We start from the raw sequence: 24,432 nt of genomic DNA, 5'->3' as shown, positions 1-24,432 counted from the left end.
TCAGCCGTCATCCTGTCAGTCTGTGTGTGAACTGAATCAGACGAGTCCACACACACACAGATACACTACTACTACACACACACCTCACTTCCTGTTTAGAGGGTAAGCTTTTATTTTGAAGGTCAAAAAACTGATTTAAGGTGTCAGATAACAATATTTATATTCAAAATAACAGATAAAAGCTGTGTTTTCATTCACTGATTATTTTCTTTCAATTAAAACAAAATACTTCCTGCAGATGTTTAAAAATAAAAGTCCACAAGGAGCCACAGGGAGGCTTTTATTGTGAAGGATCAGCAGAGGAAGTGTTGAGCTTTAGTTTGAAGAGTTTGCGTTTTTGCCATGTTGTTTTATTTGCTTCAAATGAACAGGAAGTGACCATATATGGAGTGAGGAGGAGTGACGTAGAGACGCCGTATACGTCTCTGGTGTGGACCTGTCAATCAGTGTGTAGCCCCGCCCTAAAGCATCCCCTGCTTTATGGTCTGTTTGACTCTAAATGGAGCATCATTTACTAAATGAACATCATGCTGTATTGAAGAAGACTTGAAACTAGAGATTGAGACCATAAACTCATGTTTACAATGTTTACTGAGGGAATAAATCAAGAGAGAAGTAGAGTCATTTTCTCATAGACTTCTATACAACCAGAGGAGTCGCCCCCTGGTGGACAGCAGAGAGAATGCAGCTTTAACACAAGCCTCAAACACACACAAAACCCATTCACCTTCTCATTAAATGTTCCGGCCCTCTCCATAGTGATGCTGTACTAACCCTCAGAGTGTATTTATCTGTGTTTTATACATCAGTATTCCATGAAGCAGCTTTGAGCTACAAACTCCCATCAAGACGTTTCAGAAGCTGCCGTCATGGTAACTGTCAGAATAATCTGCCATAAAGCGGGTTGAGATGTTGCTGCTCAGCGTTTGATGATAGAGTGGATTTTTTTTCGGGTCACAGTGCTGCTGACGGTGCACAGCGGAGTCGGCAGCGGCATCGGGCCGGCGAGCTGCTGACCGAAGGAGGAAGTCAATATGGCTCTCTCTCTCTCTCTCTCTCTCTCTCTCTCTCTCTCTCTCTCTCTCTCTCTCTCTCTCTCTCTCTCTCTCTCTCTCTCTCTCTCTCTCTCTCTCTCTCTCTCTCTCTCTCTCTCTCTCTCTCTCTCTCTCTCCTGATGCCCTTTGAATGAAAGACGGACTCGATTCTAATCTGTGGAAACGTCAGAACTGTCCTTTAAACTACAGCGGTCAAGGTGACCGGGGGTTTGATTCCTAAATGTATTCACATCCACACATTTATCTGAGTTTAACCAACATGCCCTGCTTCCTGTTTCCAGGTCTGAAGCGGAGCTCGTCCGTCCTGTCAGCTGATTGGCGGATAAGCGGTGACTGGAGCCTGAACTGTAATCTGTTATGCACGAGAGCACTCACGTACACGAGGCGCTCTCGTGTAAAGGAATCTGCTCGCGTCTCATCGTTCTCCTCAGAAAAGACATTATTCATTGTGTCAGTCAGACGGACGACCGGAGTGGGAGGAAGAGGAGACAGAAGAGGATGAAGAGGATGAAGAGCTGTGACCCGAGACAACAAACACAAACACAGGAACCCTCTCTGGTTCTACGTGGAACCAGAACACAACCCAGCTGTTCTAAACACAAGACTACCAGAGAGCATTAAAAAAGGTTAAAAAATAAGAACTGTAGAGCCGGAGACATCGGTAACAATCTGAGAGGAAACTTTGAGATTTAAGTGGCAGATTAACGAGATTAAATGAATTAATTTACTAGAAGTAAACTTGGATAATCTCTGAGATTAAAGTGGTATATTTAGGAGAGAAAACGTGTACATTTACTACTTTAATCTCAGAGAATATCCAAAGTTTTCACTTGGATATTCTCAGAGATTAAAGTAGTAAATTTAAAAGGAAAAAATGTGGATATTCTCTGAGTTAAAGTGGTAGATTAACGAGAAAAATGTACGGGGGAAAAATTAGATATTCTCTGAGAATAAAGTGGTAAATTTACAGGAGGAAAACTCAGATATTCTCTGGGATTACAGTAGAACATTTACAATAAAAAAATGGTGGATAATCTCAGAGAATAAAGAAGAATACTTCGATATTCTCTGAGATTAAAGTGGCAATTTACTAAAAGGTAACTTGATATTCTGAGTGAGATAAAAGTGATAAATATACGAGAGAAAAACTTGTAGGAGAAGAAAACGTGATAGTCTCTAGTGGAAGAAAGTCTAAAATATTAAATAAATCTACAAAAATACCTACTTATCCCCAAAACGCAGAGGAACATCACCTTCAAATCTATAAACGCTTTTATTCTGGCGGTCTTACTATTCCTGTACTCCTTTTCTTGTACAAACCACTTATACACACTCACTCTCTCTCTCTCTCTCTCTCACAGAGGCCCAGGTGACTGACGGTGATAAACATGTTGCTACGATACGGAGGGTGAGAAAATGTGAGGGAAGTTCATTAAGGGTGAGTCCAGTGAATGAGGGAGGAAACTAACGAGAGCAGCTTTTGTTCCTCTGCAGCTCATCAGACGGACCCAACGTTCACAGCGCTCACATTCACTGACCTCCACAAGCTGCTCCTGAACACACCGCTCACTCAGTCTGCCTCTCCACAGACTGAAGAACATGAGGAACAAGAGTCTCCTTTTAAAAGACTAGAACCAGGAACGTTTACCAAACCAGAGCCAACACCTCCTGGTGGTTTCTCCTCCATCGGCCTGTGACGCTGCAGTTCAACCCTCTGAACCCAAAACCCACCGATGGGATGGAACACGTTTCATTTAAACAATCACCAGAACTACACCGTTCATCACAGTCTGAAGCTGTAAAAACTGTCATTATTGTCAGATTTTCATCTTTCCTACAGTCCTTGAACACATCATGTGTGACGATCGCTTCAGTCAGAAAAAGCAGCTAAAACAAACCTTTAAATTGTGATATTTCATTAAAAACATTGTATTCTACACGTCTCATTTAAAATAAACCGTTTCCTTTAACCAGATTCTGTAAAAAACATTAAATTCTGAGCTCCTCAGTGAAACTATGAAGACATGATTGATTCATCTGAGACCAACAGTCATGTGACAACAAATCTGTGAAACTTAACTTAATATAACATAAACGTATGTTCATGTTAGTAAAGGCTGTATTACTGTCATTTCCTATTTTTTTGATTTTTTTTTTCCTCAATTTGTTTGTTTTTATCCACATAAGTGATGATTATTCATCTAAAACTTCATTATGTGAATATTTTGTTAAAGCACCAATAGTCAACCCTATGATATCGTAAAAAATATGTTGGTATTTGATTTACTCCGCATCACAAAACCGTACAGCTCTTTCACTGTATATAGTGAATAATTATAAAGTGAATCATTTCATATTTTTTCATGTTTCTTGACTGTTGCAGTAGAGCTTTAAGCTTATATTTTCTTATTAGTACGTTTATTGTTTTGCACCAAGAAGAACAATCCAACTCCTCGAATGTGAAAATAAATAAATGAGTTTCTGTTCAGAGCACCGACGTGTTCCTCCTCATTTCAAGATTTAATAGATTTGATTTAACTGATTAATATTCCCTCCGTTACTAAAATATCACGCAACGTTTTGTGAGTCCTGAACGTCACACCGTTAATACGCAGAGACGCTTCTTCAGACCGGGACCAGGCTGAACTTTGTAAATACCAAATATGCCAATATAATTGACTTTCCACCTGTTAAAGCAGTGTGTGTGTGTGTGTGTGTGTGTGTGTGTGTGTGTGTGTGTGTGTGTGTGTGTGTGTGTGTGTGTGTGTGTGTGTGTGTGTGCAGCAGAAAACACATTGATGTCAATGAAACAGCAACAATTAACTTCAGGTCTGCGTGAAATTGAGTAAAGACGCGGCGTTCTGAGCCTCCACAAAAGGCCAGGAGATAAACTCTGAGAAACAAAACATGCAAATGAGTCGAACACAAACACAAACCTTCAGACACGAGAGGAGGCTGAGCGATGCAGGGAGGCAATTTTTGAATTATTACAGTGATTTTTCACGGCGTTTTGAGGAGGATAATCCGATCCGAGCGGCACTCCAGCAGACAACAGTCTCGTTCCCTGAAGGGAGAACCACCTGCTACCTTCAGCACACACCACAGAAGAAGAAGAAAACGTTTCTTCTTCTTTACTTATAGTCACAGCTCAAACACGACGGCATGTCAGCGTTTTAAGTCTTCACCTGAGGGTGGACACGTTTGTTCAAATGAATAAACTGAAGTCACAAATATGAGGGAGAATTATGACAAAATACCTGAGGTTTTAACAAAATTTAACAAACAAAAAGTCTAAATATATATAAGAAAAAGTCAAACTATAAAATAAAGATGTATATATTGTCATATAATCGGCATAAACTCGTTTTCTATGTAAAAAAAAGTTAATATTATAAGAACAAAGTCATAAACTATAAGATTCAGATGTGTATTAATGATAATAAAAGCTCTGTCATCTGCATAAAGTTGTATTTTCCCTGAAAAAAAGATAATATTGCAAGAAAAAGGCTTAAATTTAAATTTAGAAGAAAACGTAAAAAAACTATAAGATAAGATGTATATTTATAAAGAATAAAGTTATTTATCGTCAGCATAAAATTGTATTTTCCACAAAAATAAAATTATATTACACGAAAAAGGCCATAACTTACTTGAGACAAAGACTTAAATTTAAAAGAATAAGTCAAAATATCATGAATTAAGTTTTCATTTAACAAGAAATTCTACATCTTAAGGAAAAATGATTAAGTTATTAGAAAAACGTTTCCAAGGAAGAAGTCCTTTATGAAAATGAAAAAATCAGTTTGATAATTAAGTCATGATTATTAAAGAAAAAAGTTTTTATTGCGAAAATACTGTTTTAATTTTACTATAAAAACCGTATCGTCATAAGAATAAAGTTGGATTTTCTGGGATGTTCAGATAATCAACTTAAAAACAAGAAAATTTGATTTAAATTCCTATTTCTGAGGGTCTTTGTTTGGGTTTGGATTGATAGAAACATGAACGATAGTGTTGAGGATTAAACTATTTCTAGGATGTCAAAAATAATAGTGAGTTGTAAAAAAATAAATAACTAGATTTCCTGTCTTTACATCAGACTGTTGCTGCGTTCAGAGATGTCGGAGTGTTTCAGAGGCAGAAACAGCAGCGTGGACGTCGACTCGGGTTAATTCATCGCTGCTCTCTGATTCCTGATACATCAGCACTTTACTCTGCTGCTCAGTAAGAAGACGCCGTCAGACCGAGGAGGAGGAGGAACATGGCTTATATAAATATATATGGTACATGAAGTATTATGTATTTATTTTACTTTCTTGGAGATCAATAAAAGGTTGATCTAATCTTATTTTTCTCAATAAAAATGCTTAAAAAACCCTTTACAACACTAGTAAGTTCCACTCGAGGTGATACCAGATATTTAGTCGAAAATGGTGAAAGCACCACGTTAAAAAACTAGTAAAACAATAACTGTCATGTACTTCAACACACCGTCTGCATAGTGTGAGTTTATTATTAGAGTTTATTATTAATCTCTGATGATTCTCCTCAAGTTTTTCGCCAAAACACATTTTAAAAGACATTTGAAAACATTATGATAATGATATAATTTGCTCAATACAAATTTTTACTAAAAAGAGCTTGAACGCAACAAAATGTAACTCAATGCAACCTCTGTTAACGTTAGCCGTTAGCTCCGTTATTTAGCCGACAGGACTGTGGGGCCCACTGGCTGCTAACAGCTAACAGCTAACAGCTAACAGCTAACAGCTAACAGCTAACAGCTAACTGCTGCACACTGACAAACTCTGTTAGAATTAGAAAAGATATTCTAGATGCACTGATCATCTATTAAAGCTTCCTTCAGTTTCAGAGGAGGAAGAAGAAAGAAAGACAGGATGTTCAAACGTATAAAGAATGGTTCCTTAACACCAATCTGTTCTGTGTCAGTGAGTCCGGCAGAAATCCCTAAACCCTCTCCTGGTTTAACGTAATGAGCCGTCCTGGGATCAGCCTCTCTTTGGTGGGAAAGTCGGCCCACTCGCCGACCTCCGTTCAACCTGAGAGACAAAACAAACCGTCCTCAGTCTGGACGTGGACTAACGTGGACTAACGTGGACTAAAGTGGACTGGCGTGGACTAACGTGGACTGACGTGGACTAACGTGAACTAACGTGGACTGACGTGGACTGACGTGGACTAACGTGGACTAACGTGGACTAACACTGAGACGACCAACAGCTCCTCCAGCCTCTCACACCTCCAATTACGGAGCAGAGCTGATGAAGGACAGCGACCTCTGACCCTCGATGACTCATGTTGGTGCAGAGAGGAAATTAGTGCAGAAAAAGAAAAGCAGACAGTGTTTCCTTTAAACGGCTTTTCACCAGACTGGAACCAGAGTCTGAACCAGATCCAGCTGCTTTAATGTGACCTGGTAAAGAACACTGTGTAACATCTGTGAGTACTACAGGGACTTCTCAGTACTTTATAGCAGTATAGTGATATGATTCATAATATCCAGGATGAACCGTGATGAGAAGCAGATTTAACAGATTGTTTGTTGTTGTTTATAATGTATTTATTATAAATCATACCTTCTAAAAATGCTTTTTTTCACAATATTTCATACCATATGTTTACTCTATTCTTTGTATTCGTTGTAGTATTGTACATTTGTTATGTTATATAGGTGTACAGTGGGCTTTCTGCCTCTTCCTGCACTGTAATATTATTTATCTATGTTATGTTTTTATGTTTTTCAATTGTGCAAATAAAATAAAATAAACTTAAGATTCATTGAAGTTTTTACTTAAAATCAACCATCATGAGATGATGAGCTTCATGTCTGCTGAAGATAATAACAATAACAACAGTTCTTACATCTTATGAAAGGTTACTCCACATTGTTTGTGAGTTTTCCTATAAAAAGAAAAAAATAAATAAACTTCTGTCTTCACATTTAGTTAGGTTTAAAGAACAGATCATCTTTTGGGTTAAAATAACTACTGAAGTGTCTTTATTGAAGTCCAGAAGTTACGTGATGAATAAATCAACTTTGACTTCTCATGAGGAACAAACGTCTCCTGGAGGAAAGTTTGGTTTTGTTTAACTCAAACACCTCCTGTCCCACCATGTGTGTGTTTTTAACGTCTGTACACTTCCTGGTTCATGATTACATATGAATTAATTTCATTGTATATCTACAGAAACATCCACTAACAACTATAAGTGTCTACAGCAGGACTTCTTTCTGAATTCAAAGCTCTTTAAGGCGTTTCATTCCTTTGTTTCATTTCTTCTACTTCACAATATAAAATGTATCAGCTGTAAACTAAACAGCTGATCACACACTTCTCAAGAGTAGTGAGTGTTGCATATAAATGAATATGTTTAACTCAACTCCACCCACGCCTCTGAGTCAGTGAATAACGTGTTAATCACATTATGCATCCCATCGATCCTCGTCTCCGTCTACAGAGCAGAAAGTATCACAAGGTTTTTGGTCTTTTTTCAGAGACAACCCAGTGTCTTCCTCCTCCAGACGGCCCAGAAAAACCCTGTGAGGAATCTGACATCTCAATGAAACGCTGGAAAAACCACAGCGCCTGTAAACAAAGTGACCACCAGCTCAAACTGAAGCTTCTTCACTTCATATATTCAGACTACAAACATCTGGTTTTTAACATCCAACATCTCCAGGATTATTATTCAGACATTATGTAAAGTTATTCACATTCACTGATGGATACCTGGAAACATGACAACATGTTTAGGTGTTGTAACATTACTGAAATAGCTGTAAATAATGAAATATGTAGAAACGTAACACCTTGGATACTGAACTGTTTTCAGGCTGTTTACAGGCCGTTCAGACACCAGATTAGCATTAAACACCGGCTTCCTGCAGTCAGAGCGGAGGATCAGAGGAACTCTCTGACAGAGATTCTTGTTTACGAGTCTCCAGGTTTCTAAATCTTCTTTTTAACATGAGAGCACGACAAACGTCCTCATGAGTCTGGATGAAAGGAGACATGGAGGCACATAAAGAGGCTTTAGACCCACAGAGGAGTATTTATGAAGCGCTCACAGGAAGCTAGGATCACTCACACACCTCCAAAGTAAAGTCCAGGGTGGATATCTTATTACTGAATATACATGTATATAAATAAACACTCTGTACATGGACCAGGTGACTACAGAGGATGTGCACTTTGGTAAATGTAAATGTGCTGACTGAAACAGAAGCAGCTGGACAGAACACAAAGCAGTAAAAACCCAGTATTAAATAAGTGTACAGTACAAGTACAAGTACAAGTACTATAAGAAACTACATTATAATGAACATCTACTAAATGACGCATTGAAACACAAGAGAATAATCGTTCTGTTGTTTCATCCTTCAACTTCTGTTTCCGTCTTCACCAAACTCAAGTTACATTTTGTTTAATTTCTTTATACTACTTTTATAATAACAATATCTCTCTTAATATCATGCTTAAGAGTCCTTTACTGTTTTAGTTTCCATTGAGCTCTGGTATCTTATAAACTTGATGTTTTTACTCTTGTATTTATTAATCTTGGTTGTTGTATTGAACTTTTTCTATTCCCGTTTTAAATGTTTTACTTTATTTATTTTCCTTGTTCTTACGGCTGTTGTATTCTATTTTGCAATGGTGTCAGTATTACTTTTTTTACACTTGAAAATAGTTATTCTATTGTTCATATACATTTATATTTTTATTATATTGTTTTTTTATATCTAATCTTATATCATCTTATTTTAATTTTAACCAAACAAACTGCAGCTTTGCTCTCAAAGAAAACACTTGAAATAGTATAAATTCAACACATATGAGCAATGACATTACACCATCTTTCAGACATACGTGACAGTACTAATAGATAGTAGTAATAATAGTATTTAATAGTAATAGTAATAGTAATAGTGTGTACTTCAGAGCATCAGTTAACAGAATGGAAACGTCACACACAGCGTTTAGTCGTGACCTTTAAACACAGCACAGTCCTGGATACCCAACCATCCAGAAAACACAACGAGTCTCTTTACAACACGGCTGATAATTATTTAACATAATGTTTACTTTTCATAATGAGTAGACTCTTCTTGACCCGCCTTTTCCTGCATGTCCTCCAATCACAGAGGCTGTCAGGTAACTTGCACCAATCAGACACAAGTCCAGATAAAAGCAGCTGTTTTCCTACAACTCCTCTCCTCCATCACTTTTTTTTTTTTTATTATTATTTATCTATTTATTATTCTTATTATTTCAGGCATCGAACAAAAACCCCAATAAAAAATGATATATATATTTTTTTCTGTATTTATTATTATATATAATTTAATTCTGGCATCCAACAAAACCCCATTAAAAAATATGATATTTATTTATTTATTATATATAATTTATTTCAGGCATCTCACCAAAACCCCTTAAAAAATATTTATTTATTTATTTACTGACTTATTCATTTATATATATATATATGTATAATTCATTTCAGGCCTCTGACTAAAATCCCTTTCAGAAAACCCCTCCGACTCCAGACGAGTGAATTGGATGCAAAGTGACACTACAATTCCTACAACTCCCATGAGCACTTCCTGCACACTCTGTGTTTGTTCTCTACCTGAACAAGAAGCTCCAGCTACGACATAGTGTCGTGTTTACAGCGGTCACTCGCATGTAAAGGAGCTGTAAATGTAGTTTCTTCAAGTAAACAGCAGCCCATAATAAATCAACTTTAATCAATAAAACATAACTACAGAATAGTGGCTCGTAAAAATGCTTTGGCTCGAGCAGCAAAGTTCAAATCAAACCCTGCGTTTAAAATAAACTCCCTGGAACTTAAAGAGGCCTTAACGAAGAAGTCTGAACGCTGTGCATGTGTTAGAAGCAGGCGTATCCATGGTTACAGATGCTGCCTTTACTCCTGGCACATGAAACCTTTCCAGGCCTTTGTTTTTAAATAAACATACGTCTTTCTCAGGATCCAGAGATGGAATAATTATCACATTTAAACTTCAGGAGATAAACCCAGAAGATCAGCGATAATCTGCTCCCAGACAATAAATGAAACCAAAAGAGAGAGAAGAGTCTGAGAAGGAACCACAACAAGTTGTCTCTACCTGACAACTGGGAGAAAACTGGTGTCACGATGATGCAACGCAGAGCAAGTGGAGCCGAGAGAGAGAGCCGATCGATGAATCCATTCTTCTTCACGGGCCCAAAACACCAACATCAAGGATGGAGGTGGTCGATTCAGAGACCTCGATACTGAATATACGAGCAGAGAACCACCGCAGTCTAACTCACCAACATCTATTCTTCTAATCGTTCAGCTCCAGAGAGCCCCCCCCCCTCTAATAAACTGTTTTCTGGAGCAAAAACATGTTGTTATTAAAACTTCAACATGGACGCTGCAGAGCGACGGCTCTCAACCCTCAGATGAAATCATTGTGCAGCTCAGCAGAAAGCTCTTACCAACAGTTCCCCTCCCCGTCACACAGGAAATAAAAACACCGTGCCCCTGAAATGACCTCCAGGCTTTCTTTACCCCGGCCAGGACACGTTCTCCCTCCATGCTACTAGTAAACACTTGTGCGGCTGTCTAATTATTTCTGATAAATACTGGGCCTCTCGGCGGCTCTCGGGGAGAGTTTATTCCGAGGGCATAGCAGATGTTGACACACAGCCTCAGAGGGTTTCAGTTACAGCCCGGTCCTCGTTAGACCTCGGCTGTGTGGACGTTACGGATAATTCTGGAGGAGAAGCAGCAGAGGGAAAAAGTAAAAGGTCACATTTTGCAGCTGAAAAAGAGAGAATTCATCAGCGTGGTGATTAAAAACATCGCCGTGCAGTGCTGACTGAGCTCTCTCTCTCTCTCTCTCTCTCTCTCGCTCTCTTTTCACTGCCACCCCTCCCCCTCCCCCACACACACATCCAAACCAAAAACAGCATCAAAGCAATCAAAATGGTAATGTTAGGCATGAATGGGGCCCATCCCCCCTCCTCCTCCTCCTCCTCCTCCTCCTCCTGCACGAAACTCTGCAGACTTTTTCCCTCTCCATGTTAGAGGGGGGGAGAAACCCACCCCCCTTTTCTCTCTCAAAATGGAAGCTTCCACTACCAAACTGTGAGGAGAAGAAGAAGAAGAAGGGGAAAGAAAATACTCCCACTACAACACAAACTATGATTCATATTCAGGGTTCTGCGGGACGGAGAGCCGGGGGGTTCTCGTGTTCCGCTGTGTGCTAAGTTTAATGACAAGAGCTCAGAATATATATAATTAAAGTCAGATTAAAGTCAAATCAGATTGTTCATCACATGACAATAATAATTTCATGACAATAAAAACCTGTGCAATACATCACACATTACACTGTGCAATAATAGTTAAAAAAGTTAAAATAGTTGTTGTTTTTTTCTCTGTCTGTAAATATAATATTTCAGTTATTGTTGTTTTTTTCTACTGTTTTTTTTTTATTGCTTATTTATAATACTTGTTTTATTTTATTTTTTATCTTGTCTTCTTCTACTATGTCTCTTGTGTGCACTTTACTCTACGCTGCTGTAAGCAATAAAGGATTATCTTATCTTATCTTATCTTATCTTATCTTATCTTATCTTATCTTATCTAGATTTAAATAAAACCCACTGAAGAGGCAGAATCTGATTTCTAATGAGGGTCTTTTATTTTGAAAAGCAAAAGCCTACTTTTGTTTGTTTTAACTAAAGTTCACAAAAGTTAATTATCAGCCGAAGTGTAAAGCATGAGTGTAGGGAGTCACATGACGAGTCACATGATGAGTCAGTGCTGCTTTACGGCATTAAGAACAGCTGATCTGTTAAAGGAAGCAGCTTGTGAAGGGAGTCTGGAGGGAGAGTTCACAGCAGCCGTAAAGCAGCGCGGAGGCTGCTTTACGACACTTCGTTCTGGTTGATCAGGGCTTCTGCTGTGAGAGCCGGGACCGACCGGCGGGGCGGTGCTAGCGGAGGAGGAGGAGGAGGAGGAGGAGGAGGAGCTGAACTCTCCTCCACCACGTGACGAGCAGAGCAGCTGTAAAGTGTGTAAAGTGACAAACAGCGCGTTTAAAAATAAAATAAAAAGACGTAAAAAAAAAAAAATAAAACTCCTTTACGGCTCTAGGAGCACTCACATCCGGGTCCTCAGGCTCAGCGGACCGGCTCTCAGAAACATGTCGACCTGCTCAAAATGGCGTTTACACATTTACACATTTACACAAGTTTGCAGAAGAGGACGCACACACACACACACACACACACACATATACACACACACACATGCACGCGCACACACATGCACGCGCACACACACATGCTTTACTGGCTTTTGCACAAGCCTCCATGTTTGTTTGGGCTGCAGAAGATGATGCACACACACACAGACAGACACACACTAACACACACACACATAGAAACACACACATAGAGACACATACATACACACACATAGAAACACACACATAGAGACACACTAACATATATATATATATATACACACACACATACAAACACACACACTAACACACACAGAGAGACACTAACACAAAAACACACATTAACTCTCACACACACACAAAAAAACACACTAACTCTCACTCACATACACACTAACACAGAAACACACACACTCACACTAACTCTCACTCACACAAACTCACACACATAAAAACACACACATTCACACTAACACACACACACACAACATACACACAAAAAACTAACACACACACATAAACACTCTCTCTCTCTCTCTCTCTCTCTCAGGAGAAGCTTACTTGTTTGTCGCTCAGCGCTGTTATCCTCCTGTCGTGCAGCTGTCTCTTAAGCTCTCCATCCTGCACATGCAAAGTGATAAAACCAGCATTTATGACACAATAATGCAACTAATGCATGCATGTGTGCACACACACACACACATAAACATGTATAAACACACATAAACATACATTAACATACATTAACATACATGCACAAGCAGCGACATTCATCCTGCTAAAGTTTCTCTGCTCGCATAGCTGGAAGCTATAAATAAATATATAACTGCTCATAATGAAACGTCTGTGTTACCTGTGGGTGCTGCTTCATCTGTGCAACAATAACAACAATAAAAGCCTGAATATGTTAAACAAAATAAAAAAAGTGTCCCTCAAGTTGTGGTGCTGAACGGGAGGAACAAAGCGGAGCAGCCGCAGAGAGAGAGGCTGTCTGCTCCTCATGAATATGCAGGTCGCGTCCGGACCTCCAGCACTGCATCAGCACAGTTATTACTGCTGTTATTACTGCTGTTACTACTGTTATTATCACTATTATCACTGTTATTATCACTATTATTACTGTTATTATCACTGTTATTATCACTATTATCACTGTTATTATCTCTGTTAGGAGTGTTAGTATCTGCACAGGCTGCAACAACAGAAAAAACAGCATGCACAAAAAAGTAGCAGAGGAGAAAGTGCACTTAAATGTGACTTGTTGGTCGACATTTGCAGCTCCTCCTGCACCTCCTCCTCCTCCTGCACCTCCTCCTCCTCCTCCTGCACCTCCTCCTCCTCCTCCTCCTCCTGATAATAACTGGATGTTATTTACCTGGTGGCACTGGATCTCTACTTTCAGCGCCTCTTGCAGGCCCTGTAGTTCCATGCTCGGCCCTCTGAAGCACTTTTCTCGGACTCTCTGCGACCGACGCGAAGTTAAAGTGAAACCAAAGATTTTTTTTTTTTTTTTTTTTTTTTTTTTTTTTTTTTTTCTTTTTTTCTTTTTTTTTTTTTTTTTAATTTTTTTTTTTTTTTTTTTTTTTTTGCAAAGCGACGACAACAGAAGGAAAGAAGAACTCCGGCTGCGACCAGAGCACCAAGTTCTCTCCAGCAGCAGCTAGAGACTCATCCCTCCGCCCGCCTCTCAAAGTGCTCAGAACCCGACGGAAAGAGCTCAGGCCCCGGACGGGTCCTCTCCACATGCGCGGCTGAACGTCGAGGCTCGGACGTGGGGCAGACAGGCAGCTTTTCTGACGCTTGTTTCAAGTTGAAAACCGGGGACTATATTCTGTCCGAACGCGCGGATTGATTTCACTTTGCCTTGGGGGGAACAGTTGCGCTGCGGCTGTCAATGGTGATTCTGAAGTTCCCGGATGGAGCGGAGACAGACATGCGCAGTGGGTCGCAGGAGTTTAACATGATGAATAAAGCATTTGTTTATGTTTCACTTTTCAAAACAGATGTCACAAACAGTCAACAAGAAAAATTAAACAAAAGGGAAAACAATTAAATCATTATTAAATTACTTCTCTTTTATTTTATTAATGCGAGCACATTTCATTGCCTTCTATTTTTTTATTACATTACATTACAGTCATTTAGAGACTTTTATCAATAAGTGTATTCAACACAGGTATTCAAGTCACCAGAAGTCATAAGTGCATCTCCTTTCTTAAACAAGCGTCTAAAAGCATAAACCAGAGCAAAAGTATAGTGCAGAGGCAAATTACTACGAAAACAATAAGTGCAACAAACTGATATGAATACAATAAGTGTAACAAACTGATACAAATACAATAAGTGTAACAAACTAATACAAATACAATAAGTGCAACAAACTAATACAAATACAATAAGTGTAACAAACTGATATGAATACAATAAGTGCTACGAGGAAGGCTCAGGGTAGGACTTCTTGAAGAGGTGAGTTTTCTCTGAAAATATTACCTTTATGCGTTTTATTTCCATTTTAACTTGTATTGTTGTCTTTTATTGCATGTTTTTGTGTTTATATACTTTGTTTTGAAAGGTGCTGTATAAGTAAAGTTTATTATTATTATGAAAACATCACAACATAACAAACAATATGTTTCTCATAAAACATGTGTTTTCACACCTACGGACTTACTAAGATATAAAACTATAGAGCTAAAACATAAAGAATAGCAGCCATATGTTTTAATAATCATGTAGTTATTGTAATCTACGATGGAAGAAGTACTCAGATCTTGTACTTCAATAAAAGTATCAATATTTTATTAATGCGAGCACATATCATTGCCTTCTATTTTTATATTACCTTCATGTGTTTTATCTCCATTTTAACTTGTATTATTAAGTCTTTTATTTTATTACATGTTTTTTTATTCCTGTTTTAACAATAAAGCACTTTGCAACTTTGTTTTGAAAGGTGGTGTATAAGTAAAGTTTATTATTATGAAAACATCACAACATAAACAATATATTTCTCATAAAACATGTGTTTTCACACCTACGGACTTACTAAGATATACAACTATAGAGCTAAAATATAAGCAAAAGTATTCATCAATAGTATCCTTCATTATTGTTTATTCATTTATGTATGGTGTAAGGAGCCAAATAAGAATAGCAGCCATATGTTTTAATAATCATGTAGTTATTGTAATCTACGGTGGAAGAAGTACTCAGATCTTGTACTTCAATAAAAGTATCAATATTTTATTAATGCGAGCACATTTCATTGCCTTCTATTTTTATATTACCTTCATGCGTTTTATCTCCAGTTTAACTTGTATTATTAAGTCTTTTATTTTATTACATGTTTTTTTATTCCTGTTTTAACAATAATTGTAGAAGTACTCAGATCTTGTACTTCAATAAAAGTATCAATACTGTTGTGTAAAAATACTTGTGTAAAGTATACAGTTGTTCTTAGCATTAGTATCCTATTACCATTAAAATAAAGTTAAAGTGTATCATGTGTTGGCTGTAATGTGGCAGCTGGTAGAGGTGGAGGTCATTTAAATGACTTTATATACTGCTGGGTGGTTCAATCTCTAATCATACGCCATCATTTATATGTTTAATTAACAATCCGAATAAGCAGAATTCCTTTTTTGTGTTTTGACCTATTAATTTACATTAATGCTCCAGACTTTTAATCTAATTTCAGAGTATTTTGAAGCTGTTTCCAGAGGTAATGTAGTTGTGAATAACCTAAATAAACATGGCAGCAGCCTTCACAACTAAGTGAGGCAGACAGGGGGAATGTGGGGGATCAGGGAACATGAAACATGGCGACACACTATGAAGCCTCCAACCAAAGCTGCCTCTTCCAACACAAAGAGGCCGAATGTGGCAGTTTACTCCCCAGAAACACAGCCTCTCTCCGGCATGTCTGTCAGCCTGACCCCCGCTGCCTCCGCCTCCTCCTCCTCCCGCCCCTTCGGACACAAGACGCGCCGCCATTGGTCAGAGCGCGAAGAACAACTCGGGGGCGGGAAGGTTGAACCAATCGGGAGTTGCGAACCTTGAGTGACAGCGCCGGGAGCCAATTAGAAGCAGAGTAATCGGAAGGGGAGGAGGGGGGGGCTGCTATGTGATCTGAGAGTTGATGAAGAAAGCAGAGATGGCAGTTGGTGATTTAATTCATTGTTAACTCGACAGTGAGCAACTTCACCGCAGTTTTTAAAGCACAAATAAACCCAACATGAGCACAACAATGGCGGCTGTGTGTGTTTTTTATTCCTCTTCTGTGAATCAGAGAGTGGTAGCACCATGGACAGAGGGAGGGAGGAGGGAGGAGGTGGGGATTATAGTTCTTTGAGCACTGCCATGGAGCTGGTTCTTCTCTGAGCATTGAGACTCCATTTTGTTTTACTAACACAGCACTTAAACCGTGAATTCCTGAAGCCAACACCCTGTATTCCACATAAAAAGCAAACAGTAAAGTTGTGGTCCCTCCTCCTCCTCCTCTCCTCCTCTCCTCCTCCTCCTCTCTCTCCCTCCCCCACCAGCTCTGCTGCTCCATCAGCTGCTACTTTTCATTTCACGGCTCAGCGGTGGAGCTGTTCTACCCGTGCTGTTCCATTCCAGGCCGTTCTCTTACAGCTCTGCTGAATGGACGCTCTCTTTAGATTGACTGGAGTGGCTTTTATTATCTTTTTTGTCTGCAGGGCCGTGGCCAGAATAAAAAATAACACATATCAGCCACCCATCCCCCTACACCCTGTACGGGTCTAATTATAGGGATTATGTGTCCTGTCCAATTAGTTCAACTTCTTTATTTATCATATTACCAATTAAATAGAAGCAGTCATTGGCAATGAAAGTCCCCCTCCAACAATTCTCATTAAATATGTATAAAAAAGCAAAATAAGAGTCTTAACATAAACTACTGCAAAATCAATAAGCAGAATTCCTTTTTTGTGTTTTGACCCATCCACCTATTCATTTACATTTATGCTCCAGACTTTTAATCTAATTTCAGATTATTTTGAAACTGTTTCCAGAGGTAATGTAGTTGTAAATAACCTAAATAAACTGGGTTAGAAATGCATCAAGAAGAGCAAACATGGCAGCAGCTTCCACAGCAATATAAATATCAATATTAAATTAAAGAAAGTGAAAGTAAGCAGGGAGGCAGTGGATGTTTATGCATGATGTTAATACATAAATATATATATACAGTAGGTAAAAGTAAATAAAAGATAAAGTGAAGAGTCTCATACTCTTTAATAATAATTCAAACTGAACTCTCTTGTTTTATTGTTGCTATATTTTTTATTCCAGTACTCAAATACTTTACTTATTACTGATACTTCTACTCCCCTACATCTCAGAGGAACATGTCAGTAAAAAAAAGACTGAGAAAATGGAAGTATATATATATATATTTAAAAGTACAAGTATTCTCGCCTGCATGGAGTAAAACGTGTAATGGTCTTGTCAGCTCTATGCCGTAAAAGTATTCTCAGCTCCATATAGTAAAGGTACAGTAGTATTGTCAGCTATATGCAGTAAAAGTACTCATTCTGTAGGAACAGTACTGCAGTACTCTCAGCCCCATGCAGTGAAAGAACAGAAGTATTGTTGGCTCTATGCAGTAATAGTATACAAGTACCGTCAAAGTACAAAGTACTCGTTGAGCAGTAAAAGTACAATAGTATTGTCATTTCGATTGTAGTAGCATAAAAGTCAGGCCTAGCAGTAAAAGTACTATAGTAGTATTCATAGCGGTAAAAAGTACAGTAGGACTAGCCCTATGCAGTAAAAGTACATATTGAGCAGTTTAAGTACAGTAGTACTAGCTCCTTGCAGTAAATGTACAGTAGGACTAGCTCTATGCAGTAAAAGTATAGTAGTATTGTCAGCCCCATGCAGTAAAAGTACTTGTTGAGCAGTAAAAGTACAGTAGTATTGTCAGCTTTATGCAGTAAAAGTATAGAAGTACTGTCAGCCGATGCAGTAAAAGTACTCGTTGAGCAGTAAAAGTACAGTAGCACTAGCTCTATGCAGTAAAAGTACTCGTTGAGCAGTAAAAGTACAGTAGTATTGTCATTTTGATGCAGTAAAAATATAGTAGTATTATCAGGCCTAGCAGTAAAAGTACTAGCTCCTTGCAGTAAAAGTACAGTAGGACTAGCCCTATGCAGTAAAAGTATAGTGGTATTGTCAGCTGCAAGCAGTAAAAGTACAGTAGTATTATCAGGCCTAGCAGTAAAAGTACAGTAGTACTAGCTCTATGCAGTAAAAGTACAGCAATATAATATAATATAAAACGTGTACTTCAACAGGACTGAGGCGAAACTTAAAGAAAACTTTGGTTGTTGTTAAAGTTTGCTGTCCAAAATAAAAGCTGCATCAGTATAAATACCACAGTTTGTACTGAAGAGGAGCAGCTGCTAGTGCGCGGTGATGAGCTGGAGGCTTGGAGGGTTTTTATATTATCTGAATATCTTCCAGTATAATCAGGAAGTAATCATCCTCATTACAGCAATACACCTGCTGGTACAAATACCTGAACCTGTATCAGATCAGACACTCTGAAGTGGTGCGTTGACATTTTTATTTCCAAAAAGGCCGTCCGACAAACGAACAGATCCTTCACCGCTGATGAAAAGAAACTCTGACATTTGTACGGATCGTGTCTTCGGGCTGAAGGACATAAATGTCAGCTGAGAAAAAACACAGGCCTGAGATCAGTGTGTGCACTGGGCTTTAAATATATATATATATACTAATAATCAGATACTAATAACACACAGACAGCTAGTATTTACTGAAAGTACAAGCACAAGTACTCCCATCTCTGAAAGTTAAAGTACAGTTAGCATAACATTAGCAGATCCAAGCTAACAGTCATCCAAACTAAATAACACATTATTAAATTCACTTAACTTTAGCATGGCTACGCTATCTGCATCCAAGGTTACAAGTAGACAATTAGCATGGCTAAGCTATTTGCTACTGAGAATCAGCTAACTGGGCCTAAAGCTAACATAGCATTAGCAGAGCTAAGCTATTTGATACTGAGAATCAGCTAACTGGGCCTAAAGCTAACATAGCATTAGCAGAGCTAAGCTATTTGATACTGAGAATCAGCTAACTGGGCCTAAAGCTAACATAGCATTAGCATGGCTAAGCTATTTGATACTGAGAATCAGCTAACTGGGCCTAAAGCTAACATAGCATTAGCAGAGCTAAGCTATTTGATACTGAGAATCAGCTAACTGGGCCTAAAGCTAACATAGCATTAGCAGAACCAAGCTATCAGAAATCCAAGCTAAGATAAGAGTTTATTAAGCTAACATAACATTAGCATGGTTTAGCCATTTGCTACTGAACATTAGCTAACAGGACATTATGCTACATTAGGATGACTAAGCTATCATCCATCCACAATAAGAGTTTATAAAGCTAACATAACATTAGCATGGCTAAGCTATTTGCTACTGAGAATCAGCTAACTGGGCCTAAAGCTAACATAGCATTAGCATGGCTAAGCTATTTGCTACTGAGAATCAGCTAACTGGGCCTAAAGCTAACATAGCATTAGCAGAACCAAGCTATCAGAAATCCAAGCTAAGAAAATAGTTTATAAAGCTAACGTAACATTAGCATGGCTAAGCTACGTGCTACTGAACATTAGCTAACAGGACATGATGCTACATTAAGAGGACTAAGCTATCAGCAATACACACTAAGATAAAAGTACAATATTTATCCCTGAGATGAAGTAGAGTAGAAGTATTAAGTCTACAATTGTACTTGAGTAAAAGTATTTAGATACTTTTCACTACTGACTATTTTCAGCCCAGTGCTGCATGTACATTAATCCAATAAAAACAATTGAAAAGAAAGAATAATATTACTTTTTCTTTAGATAGACAAGATATAAAATACTATTCAGGCTCCTTTAATATTAATATTTAATCTAAACTTTTCTTTTGACGAGATATTTTCAAAACATTTGTCTCAAATCTTCAATAAAATCTTAATTCTAACAAAGTTTAATGAAAATACTCAAAGTAAAAGTACCTCACGACTGCGAATATATTTTTCTGCACTTGTCAAAATAAATAGTAAGTATGTTTTTTGACCTAAAACACTGCAGAACCCTTTCAGGATGTAGTTGGAGTAGTACTGCTTGGTGACAGAGTAGTACTACAGTATTTAGAGGCTCTTTCACACCAACACCAGCCTCTCTGAGCTAAGCTTGTTCTGCTGCGTCTGTGACCCAGTTCTCTCACTCTGAGCTTCTCCTTCTTCTTCTTCTTCTTCTTCTTCTTCTTCTTCTTCTTCTTCTTCTTCTTCTTCTTCTTCTTCTCCATCTTCTACTTCTACATCTTCTTCTTCTCCTTCTTCTTTTTCTTCTTCTCTGTAAATAAAACAAGTTGTTTTTACAGTGGAGGTCTCGTCTCTGGTTTCCAGCCGTTCTGCAGCACAAAGGATCATCTCTGCTATTGAACGACTGTAAAACCTTTTTTATTTTCTGCTGTTATGAATGAGGGTAGAGATGTTTTGTTCGTCTGGAAGTTGTCGTGTGGAGATAATGTGCTGACATAATAATGATTCACTGTGTTTTTTGTGTGTGTCGGAGCTCTGAAGGATATCTCATGTTGTTTACATCCTTTGTTTGGTTCTTTGAAGAAGAATCTCACAGAATAAGAGTGTCCCTCATGTAAACACCAAGCAGCATGTGGTAAGCATGTGGTAAGCATGTGGTAAGCATGTGGTAAGATTTCTACGAGCTGCAAAGCAATAATTATCAGAAACAAGCTCACGTTTAACAATTGAAGAATTCCTCTGAATCATTATCAACATGACTGCAAATGTACTCAACAAACAAGAGGTGTTCTGGTTTAAAACGCCTGTAAACTAATGCTTTTACAGTCATATTATATTTAAATCTTGTGATCTCTTTACCGTCTTTAAACTAGGTGGAGGCTTCAAATGAGCCCAGAAGGTTTTCTGCATCTTAAATTACACGAAGGTCACGATAAATCAGTATTAAATACAGACATTGGTGCCTGAGGATGATCAGATGTTTGATAAACTGAAGTTTTCCTGGAGAAAGTAAAACATTTAAGCTGCTGCAGGAATTATTTTTAAGTTAAAGAGGCCACCTTGTAGCTTTAAAGCTTTAGTTTAGGGTTGAAACAATAAATAATATAAGCATGGCTAAGCTACTTGCTACTGAACATCAGCTAATGTGACATGAAGCTAACAGCATTAGCATGGCTAAGCTACTTGCTGTTCAATCAGCTGAGGGTGAAGCTAACATGACATTGAAGCTAGGCTACGAGTGTTAGCATAGTTACTTGTGAGCTTGTATAATAAACTAAACTCTATTCTATCCGTACTGTTTGCTTAACGCTTTGTTCAATATGCTAACTGACACGTTACTTTACTTTATAAATATCTTTACTTAATGATACTTTACTTTCTTTTACTTTTTGTGGCTTTACTATAAGTTATGTTACTTAACTTGACGTTTCTTTACTCAATGTTACTTTGTTTCTTTATTTTACTTTATATTACTTTCTGTTACTTTACTTTACATTATTATATGTTACTTTGTTACTTTACATTATTATATGTTACTTTGTTACTTTACGTTATTATATGTTACTTTGTTACTTTACGTTAAAGAGGTAAAGTACTTTTTACCTCGTTACATTAATCTGACAGCCATAGTTTATACAAAACATATGCAACATGAGGTAAGCAAATACACAATGAGTACTTTTTTATTTTGAAAACTTTATCTTTTACTTTGAATTGCAGGACTTTCACTTGTGACATATTGAGATAATATAAGAAATGATCCTTTATTATTCCCACAGTAGGGACATTTCAGTATAACAGCAGCAGAGGGAATAGAGCAACAACAAAAGGCATCAATATAAAAACATAACAAGTATAATAAATAAGTTATCAAACTGTAAAGATATAATAAATAAGATATAACAAAAAGTAAATAAGAAGTAATCTGACTGAATGTAAATAAGTACATACTTTACTTGTATCATAGTACATCTAAATGGTGGTATTAGTACTTTTTACTTCTATTTATAACAACACACTGACGGTTTCAATTTCCTTTAAACCGACTTTAAAAACCTTCTTTTTTAATCCACACTCTGGTGACGCAGCTCTTTGGCAAACCAACGCTCACTTGTTCCAAGTTTGATTTAATAGGAATTAATTATTAATCAGCATAATTCAATCATCTCCGTCTGATAGTTCTAAACTCCCTTTAGTGTTTGCAGAGCCGCTTCATATTTAAGCAAACAGACTCTTTGTAATCAGAGTCTGACGGAGGATTCTTTATTTCCCCGGTGGAGGAGCAGTGATGAGCTCTGATCCTCAGAAGGAGAGAAGAAGAAGAACTCCTCAAAACATGTGAACACACACTTCATAGGGCTGCTGCTGCATCCAGTCACTCATGACTGCTGAAGGATGAATACTCACTCCCAGCATGCATTGCAACACCTCCAACATCAGAGGCAACAAACCAGAACAGGAGGAATTTAACTCCCTCACATGTTTCACTTTCAGAGACGCTCAGTGTTGCCTCTTAAAAAAAAGATATTGAGTGTGTTGATGCATTAAACACAGAAGAAGAAGAAGAAGAAGAAGAAGAAGAAGAAGAAGAAGAAGAAGAAGAAGAAGAAGAAGAAGGAGGAGGAGGAGAATTGTCGACAATAAAAGAAGAAATTAAACATGAAAGAAATCTGAAATATGTTCTCCAACCTTTATTTATATATATATATATATATATATATATATATATATATGTTATTTATTTTGTATTTATTCCAGGGAAATGTGCTTAAACATATTTAAGGTTCCTCAAACCTTTATCACTTTAAATGATCTCTGCTGTTATAGTATAAATATCTAAATAAATAAATAAAGGAAATGTTAAAAAAATAAACAATTTTGTTTCTTTGGTTGTGAAATCATGGAAAAATAACTTTTTACATTTATACTTTTAGAAGTGTTTTATTGTGTAATTGTTTTAGTTGAACCTCGTTAATTACATTTTCACACTTAAGAAAAGACAAATTAGATATCAGATGTAATTTAGTTCCCCTGATCTCATTCTCCAATAACTCTTATTTAAATGGAGCGCTTTAGTTTCTGTGTTTTTATGAATGAATGAATGAACTGAACCTTATGTTAGATATGTTAAATAGTTAAAGAATGTGGCTTTTATCCAACTTTTTTAGTATTTATAGATTCAATATATGTTTATCAGTTATAAATATTGTTGTTTTGGGACTTTATGCGTCTGAATCTGTTGTTTGAGCAGAATGAATATGAATATAAAGAAGAGTTTTTAGATTCTAGGTTGTAGTTTTGTCCTTTGTGGTTCTCTTTAGTACCGTTCTCCGCCACTAGGAGGCGTTGTGTGGTTCCCTCTTCACACAGAAGTCCATTTCAATTTCAGCTCTTTTTAACCAGAAACTGAAACAATAAACCAGATTGAGATTTTAATAAAATGTCTTCACCTTTTCTTAAATGGCTTGAGATCATTACGAGCGTTGGTTCTGCTTCCTCTTCATTTGTCTCTGAACTAATCTCCGTCCACACAGCAGAGTCAATTAATCCAACCTCATTAGAGCAGCTTTACAGAAGCCTAATTGACAGTAGATCTGTCTGCAGAACGGCCAATTAGAGACGAGACGCATGGAATAAAACGAGGGAGAGACTTTAATGATTTAATCAAATGTACTCATTAATTAGAGGAAGGATTCTGGAGGTCTGCAGACACCAGATCAGATCTGAGTTCAGTTTATTCACTTTAGTAGAAAACAAAACAATAAACTAAATAAAACCTCAAACACACCAAACTCCACCCAGAAAACTCCCAAAGAGGAACGGAGGACTATAAAGAGATGAGATGAATAAATGAATCACTCATTCATCCGTTTAACGATTAATTAAGTTAGATACCTGAATGAGAGAATGAATGAATCAATGAATTCATTGGTGGATTTATTAACAAATTCATAAAACAAAGATGAATGAACGAGTGAATTAATGTACAAACACTGGATACATCAATGAATAAGTTAAACT

The 24,432-nt window shown here is 37.5% G+C and overlaps 1 protein-coding gene across 1 annotated transcript in view; it reads right to left on the bottom strand.

Moving 5' to 3' along the window:
• Positions 1 to 13,815, bottom strand: part of phf21b (PHD finger protein 21B) — a 67,074-nt gene extending 53,259 nt beyond the window's left edge. The window contains 2 exon segments of the mRNA XM_054624730.1: positions 12,880 to 12,939; positions 13,694 to 13,815. Of these exon segments, the coding sequence (XP_054480705.1) occupies positions 12,880 to 12,939; positions 13,694 to 13,747 (114 nt within the window). The 5' untranslated portion in view covers positions 13,748 to 13,815.
• Between the last annotated feature and the right edge of the window lie 10,617 nt (positions 13,816 to 24,432).

The sequence above is a fragment of the Anoplopoma fimbria genome, chromosome 23 (assembly GCF_027596085.1).
Source record: "Anoplopoma fimbria isolate UVic2021 breed Golden Eagle Sablefish chromosome 23, Afim_UVic_2022, whole genome shotgun sequence".
NCBI classification, from domain to species: Eukaryota; Metazoa; Chordata; class Actinopteri; order Perciformes; family Anoplopomatidae; genus Anoplopoma; species Anoplopoma fimbria.
This window is presented reverse-complemented; position numbering and strand designations above follow the sequence as displayed.